The sequence below is a fragment of the Medicago sativa genome, chromosome 5 (genome assembly GCF_051527215.1).
Source record: "Medicago sativa cultivar Bolivia chromosome 5, Bolivia_mono, whole genome shotgun sequence".
In the NCBI taxonomy this organism is placed as follows: domain Eukaryota; kingdom Viridiplantae; phylum Streptophyta; class Magnoliopsida; order Fabales; family Fabaceae; genus Medicago; species Medicago sativa.
This window is the reverse complement of record NC_140753.1, coordinates 31,246,925-31,253,981: the sequence shown is the minus strand read 5'-3', so window position 1 is coordinate 31,253,981 and position 7,057 is coordinate 31,246,925. Positions and strand designations below refer to the sequence as shown.

At 33.1% G+C, this 7,057-nt stretch overlaps 1 protein-coding gene across 2 annotated transcripts; it reads right to left on the bottom strand.

The window, feature by feature from the left end:
• Positions 1-741: 741 nt before the first annotated feature.
• LOC146921757 (Cobalamin biosynthesis CobW-like protein) lies at positions 742-6,842 on the bottom strand. 2 transcript variants are annotated; one of them, XM_085715048.1, is made up of 9 exons: positions 6,600-6,842; positions 5,683-5,900; positions 5,099-5,213; positions 4,621-4,710; positions 4,100-4,270; positions 3,892-4,011; positions 3,402-3,512; positions 985-1,066; positions 742-902 (listed from the first exon to the last, which is right to left on the bottom strand). In XM_085715048.1, the coding sequence occupies exons 1-9, from the start codon at positions 6,732-6,734 to the stop codon at positions 844-846; spliced, it is 1,101 nt and encodes a 366-aa protein (XP_085571174.1). In that variant the 5' UTR covers positions 6,735-6,842; the 3' UTR covers positions 742-843. The 2 variants fall into 2 exon arrangements, with proteins under 2 accessions (XP_085571174.1, XP_085571173.1); XM_085715047.1 differs by having other exon boundaries at positions 4,615-4,710; positions 6,600-6,835.
• Between the last annotated feature and the right edge of the window lie 215 nt (positions 6,843-7,057).

Below are 7,057 nucleotides of genomic sequence, written 5' to 3'. Positions count from 1 at the left end.
ATAAATAAATAAAAAATCAATTTGGAATCTCAAACTATGCTTTTGAAAGCAAAAACAAAAAATTATTTTCAATTTTCCATTAGGTGAAAGTGAAACTGTGATACGAAAACTATATCCAAACATGAATTGAGCATTAAGAAGAATGCTAACGACACTCTCCTTTGAACATTCTCTCTAACATTAACTCTTATTGAATGAAATCAATGTATGTTTTATGTAAGTTCCATTTCCAAAGTGTAGGACGCGCATTGATTTAAACCAACAAGAGTGGGTGTTGGAGAAATTGTTCAAAAGAGAATGTTGTTAACATTACTCTTGAATTAATGCATAGAGATTCATTTAATTAAAGTAACATGTTAATTGGGGAGATGAACTCAACATTGATGAATCAAGGAAAAAATTGGGAAGATGGTAGGGAAACAGATAAGACATACAGTGTAAAGCTTAAAATGAATATATGAACTCATCATTAAAAATAACTTTTAAGAGGTTTAGGGTTCAAACCCAGAACCTTAAAAACTAACATAAGTACTAACTTTATAACAAGTTTCTCAAAATCCTACTCCCTCCGTTTTAAAATATAAGCAAAATTTACTTTTTAGGTTCATTCATTTAATGATGTATGTGGACCATAATATATACCAGATACATCATTAAATGAATGAACCTAAAAAGTAAATTTTGCTTATATTTTAAAACGGAGGGAGTAGTAACTAACACAACACTACTAACTTACCAAAATTTGTCTATAAAAAAATAAATTAACACACTAATTTGGTTGAATCTCACAATCATCAGTTAACTATTAATATTTATACCCACACAAGGAAACAAATACACAGCCTAACAGGTTGCAAGAGCTTTCAAGCCATTGATTAGGACATCTTCTTTCAGATTATGACCTGTTAATCAAAAAATAAACATATTAACAATATGAAGAATATTCAAATCCGTGCATGCACAAGACAATGCCCGTCATGTTACCTATAAATACTATCTTATTCATCCTGTTTTCTTCTTTCTTCCACTTCCGAGCAGGAACAATCTCGTATAGTTCTCTCACAGCCTGCCAGGATTTCACCGATAAGTGATTTAAAAATTAAAACTCAAATATTATACGGAAGGGGGTATAGTAAGTATTTCTCAAATTGTAAGCATTTATTTCACTTTCTTTTTTGTTGAAGAAGCCAAAATTGGCACCGGGTAGAATCAAACCTAAAACCAAAATTGGCACACTCTAAGGTCCCAAGCCAACACCACCAGACCAACCCAAGTGGGCTGCATTTATTTCACTATTACTGTCGAATCAAATTTCTTATTTGATAAATTGAGTATACCAAATATCAATCAAATGATTTAAAACCTAATTGATACTTCATCTAACTACTTTATTTTAATGTACAACATCCTTTTCGAAATATATAAGTAAAGTTAAACCACAAGATTTTGTTTTGCCAAATAAACCACAATATTAACTACCCATACCGAGGAATGCTAGCAACACTCACTTTTGAACACTCTAGCACTCACTCTTTTATTTGATGGAATCAATGTATGTCCCACCACTTTGTGTGGGTTCTATTTCCAATGTGTAGACCCACAATGATTTAAACCAATAAGAGAGTGAGTATTAGAGAGTGTTCAAAAGAGTGTTGCTAGCACCACTCATACCCATGATGTCTAATTTATCTTAAACTTGGTGTGTATTACATGATTCAATGACTCAAAGATTCTAAAGTTACTAAATAGAGTAAATGTTTTAAGATTAGCAAGTGAACAAATATATCAAACAAAGAGAGGAGAATGTTAATACATAGATGGTGTTATTGGTTTTACATGAGACAGTCATCCATGTCCAACCAGATTTTTAAAGTGTTGCTAGCTCTTGGAATTTAGGGTTTGGCCAAACTCAATTGTTACTCTACTTATAACCAGCTAAGGCAAGGGACTCTTCACTTATAAACACTTTTTCAAGCCATATTACATCTAATGAAGACTTAAAAGACTAACGTCCCACACCAAAGATTTTACATTTGAAGCGTTCCCTGAGTGGCCCTATAACTGGTGGTCCAAGAGATCTTAAATAAGGTCTAAATACTATCTTAGGATTTGGGGTTGAGTCTAACTCAAATTAAAAAAACAGAATTTTAAGGCAAGGGAGGCCTCCCATTTATAAATGTTTTTCAGGTCGTATTATATATCCAATATAAACTCTCAAAACAAACTAATCTTGACTATCTATTCTTACACATATGGTCAATCAATCTTGAACGTTTTCACATGGTTAGATTTACATCACTTGCCAGCTCACACTCTCACTTGATATACCTAACAAAGTAACACCACTGCTACCATGCCAATATTTTTATATACATCTCATGCGCTATCAATTAACTGGGATGATAAACTTAATTCCTACATTTACTGAAACTTCAAAAGCATTTTTTCAACAAATTGCAAACCCTTATACGAGGTGTGTGACTAGACTGTGTGGAAAACATACGACCTTGCTCTATCAAACTCTCATCACAAGGTCACGACAATGTCAAACCTGTCACGGATATGCACACAGCCTTACCTTGCATTTGCAAGAGGATGTTTTGATTACTTACTAAGTTACTCATGACGTCTTATAGTCAAACAATAATGACTCCCAACAGTTATGCCAAGGGATCTTTTTGACTAAATAATACGATAAAAATTACCTTGTTTCTCTTTTAGCATACTTTTTGTTTCTCTTTAATTAGAGATGAATCTGGACATTTTGTTTTCAACTCAAATATGAATATTCAGAAATTAGCAATAGAGTTGAAATTCTTCTTATATAATACCTAATTAAAATCAACATATAGCAATACCTATTGAAGGAATAGCTTAGTATAGGTAGATTGTGATCAGAACGATATCAAAGGAATGTCACACTAGATTATTCTCCCTGTGTAACCGTCTAACTGTATTATCTGGCATCTGCCAGTCATCTAGGAGTTGCTGACTGACACGTGTCAGTCAGCTAGAGGCAGTTAGCTTATGCCTATAGATAGACTCTTCACCTCATGTAACTAACCGAGAATCATTCTAACAGAATTCACAAAAACAGTTATATCAGAAAAGCTAAAGGCTCTCTAGATTCTACACATTACAATTTTCTATTAATACCCAAACAACAAATGAATTAATTGTTGTAGAATCTACAATCTAGGGACTGAAAGTAGACAGAACCATAGGCAATTTAACAAAGTTTACCTGTCAAGATTACTGAAGTATGGATGTAATGCCTTATAAATAGTACACTAAATATCTTTTTCAAACAGTAACAGTGGAGCCAATGCGAATGCAAACTTAATTATAAAACACAAACAAAATTTTACATGCCTAACCACTGGTGAAGACGGATCTTATACCTGCAAAGTATGCAATTCATCAGAGTTTTGAACATTTAAGACTCCTTTGCAACGGTATACATCCATATCATATTTCTTCTCCCAAAGAATCTCCTCTAGCCATATACGAGTCTGCCATGGTTTAAACATGATATAAAATACAAGTTAGGCTGAAAAGTGTTTATTCGAAAGATTTAGTTTTGAAAAATGAATTCAATAAAAGAACAAAGCATTCTCTGCTAGGCATTACGGAAGCAAACACTAGAATGATAGATTGAGATTTATCATTTAAGTGAAGCAAAAGCGGTACACTATTTATGCCCCGTGTTAGCAGGAATCGTTGTTTTAATTAGTTTTCCATTTTCCTAACACTAAATGCATAACGCAACTGCTAATTGTAAAATAAAGCAAGCACATACTTGATTAGAAGCTATACAGGAAAAAGGAACTTCAATTGATTTATACATATTGTAATCTACAGTAACATCATGAACAGAATTTGAAATTCTACCTTATCAAGATCAACTGTTCCAGTCTCACTGATGCATATGGTTCTCACGCCACTATCATGAAGCTTTTTAGTAGACAAAGAACGACTTTCTTCTAACAATGCCTCTAAATGTGCGGCATGCTGAAAATAAAAACAAAACAGGTAAACTGCGGTCATGAAGGTGGGAAGAAAAGACTATAGATAAAGAACAAAAATATGTACAACTTACTGCAGTATCGTAAGCGTGGCGGTTCAATATCTTAGATAAGTCAACTTGACATCGCACAGAATGAATTATCTCTACGAGTGTGTTAATGTTATGGATTTCCTCCTCGAGTTCCTCTAGAGCTCCAGAGCCTTCTGCAGATACCAAATCAACCTTGTTAAGAATTACAATGTCCTGAAAGAAGCAGCAACATTATTAGCACTTCTGCATACAACTCTATTGTGTGAAATTCTCATTAAGAAATATTGTTACAGACTAGGTAGGGTATTATGGTACTTTGCGAGTTGTGCTATACTAGCATTTGACCTAAATTATCAGCATAGATAGGGGAAGATACTTGGTCTTGTTAGTGAAATGTAGTTTTTTAGTGCTACTTCTATCACAATTTTTTCTCTAATCTTCATATATCTTTTTTTTGTGGAGATAATCTTTGAATATATAAAAATATGACAACAATTTAATGAGAAAAGGAAAAAATATGTTATCAATAACTGAAATCCAGTTAATATATAACGCACAATTACCGCAAATGCTATCTGAAAATATGCTTCAGGAAATGAAGATGAGCCACGGTGCTCCTTGAGCTGGAAGCGAACATTTTTGGCATCTACTACCTACTTCGGTAGAAACACAATTAGAAAAGATACTATGATGCACAAATCACGCACTTGTGTACTGAGGAAAGAAACAGCTTTTATCAACATATAAAAAGGAACTAAGCCACTATCACAAAATTAACAAGATAAGCATATTAGTTTGAATGCCATGACAGGTACTATAAAATGTCTCCAAGAACTATTTCTTGGACAATTTTGCGGGTGATAGAAACTAAAACAGTATCATTTGTTTGACAGGGTATAAAACAACTATAAGCAAACATGTTGTTATACAACAATATCCCAGATAAGTAATTTATTTAAATACAATGTATAGAAAATGAAGCAAAATCCATTGCTCAAAAAACAAAAAAAGTAATCAATTTCATCCATTAATGATACTTACGGTGACGATAGAATCAAGCTTTACATCAGATTCCAACTGTTCATCCAACCAAAGAATAGATGCCAAAGGTGCTGGATTAGCCACACCAGTAGTTTCCAGCAATATATGGTCTAGCCTACAAACACAAAATACCTAAAAATGTTTAATTGTACTAAAATATGACCCACTTTGCCGAACACTGCATCTATTTATAAGAGATTCAAAAGGGGATTTGATAAAAGTGAACCGCAACATTATGCAATGGACCTGCTTGGATTACCTTATCTGAGCTTATCCACTAGCATAAGCACTTGTGAGATTCTTAGGGAGAGCTCATGGAAACAGCTCATGACATGTCTGTAAGCTGTTTTCAATTTATTTCTATAAGCTCTCTGGGAAAGTTTATGAAACCAGCTTATAGTTTATATGAAAAAAGTTTGAGCTTATTTTATCTCTTGTTATATACATAAGCAATAATAGGATAAGGGTACATGCTATACGTGCTTAATTAAGATGTTTATTGAAGCACGACCTAAGTGTAATTATGAGTCCAATGTTTAAATTTCTAGTGCGTCAAAATTTGAATAGTTTGTTTTGTATTTTACCTTTCTTTTCTCTGCACAAGCTGCTCAAGGGCTTGAACCAAACTATGCTTAACAGTGCAACAAATACAGCCATTAGCAAGTTCAACCCATTCTTCAACAACTGCACCACTTTCCCCTTCATTTATCAATGCTCTTTCCACTCCAATTTCCTCACCAAACTCATTCAATATCACAGCAATCCTCTTCCCATGTTGAGAGTTCAATATATGATTCACTAACTGAAATTCAAAACAACCAATTCAGAACTCCATATTACAAAATCATTGGCCGAGGGTTCGAACACACTTCTAGTATAACAGTTACAAAGGTTTAAATATGATTTTAGTCCTTACAATTATAGTGTTTTTTGGTTTTAGTCCCTGTAAGATTTTTTTTTTTTTTAGATTTTATTTTTGGATGATAGATGAAGTGGCAATAACCACTTGAAAACTCACATACAAGTTAGGGATCCCAAGTCATGGCATTCAGCCTAACAATTTCGGCATTTTCTAGTTAAGTTCGAACTTATGGACAAATATTTTGTTTATATTTAGTCTCTGCAAATTCAAAAATTGTTGTTTTTAGTTCTTAACGTCATATTTAACTCAATATAATCGCAACACGCGGTCCAATGCCCAATAAGCTGACGTCAAGGACTAAAAGCAACGGAGTTTGGAATTTGCAGAAACCAAATCCAATTAAAAAATACTTACACTGACTAAAACCAAAAACGCTATAACTGTAAAGATTAAAATCATATTTAAACATTACTAACATCAGTCATTTAACAAAAAATAAATAAAAAATCATTGAAACACTATTATTTCAACAAGCTATGGGTACATGACCCAATAACAAAAAAGAAAATGAAAGTGAAAAAGGACACAACTTTAAGCTACCCAGTTAGAAATTATAGAAAGGGAAAATTAATGGGTTACCGTGGATTTGCCAGCACCAAGATAACCAGTGATGAGAGTGACACCAACAGAAGATTGTTGAGAAATGGATTCATCGTTGTTATGTTGTTGAATCTCAACAGCAAGAGGTGGTTCTTCGTCTTCATCGTGTTCCATTTTGGAGTTGTCGATGTGTTTGTTCTTGTGCTGCGTTTTTGGGTATTGTATTTGTTCTGTTCTATTTCGTTGTGTGCGGAGATACGTGTGTTGTGCGTAAGCTACAAGTACACATACAAAAAAATAAAAGGGAGTTACCCTATTACTTGGTCATACCCATATGTATGAGAAAAATTACAAAAATGTGTTTAAAATTAACGTCACTTTCAGTTTTCAATGTAATAATAATTTTTTTTTTTTCAAATCTTTCAGTTTTCAAGTTTTCAATGTAATAATAATTTTTTCTTTTCAATTTTACCATTCAATTATTTTATTTTTTTGTG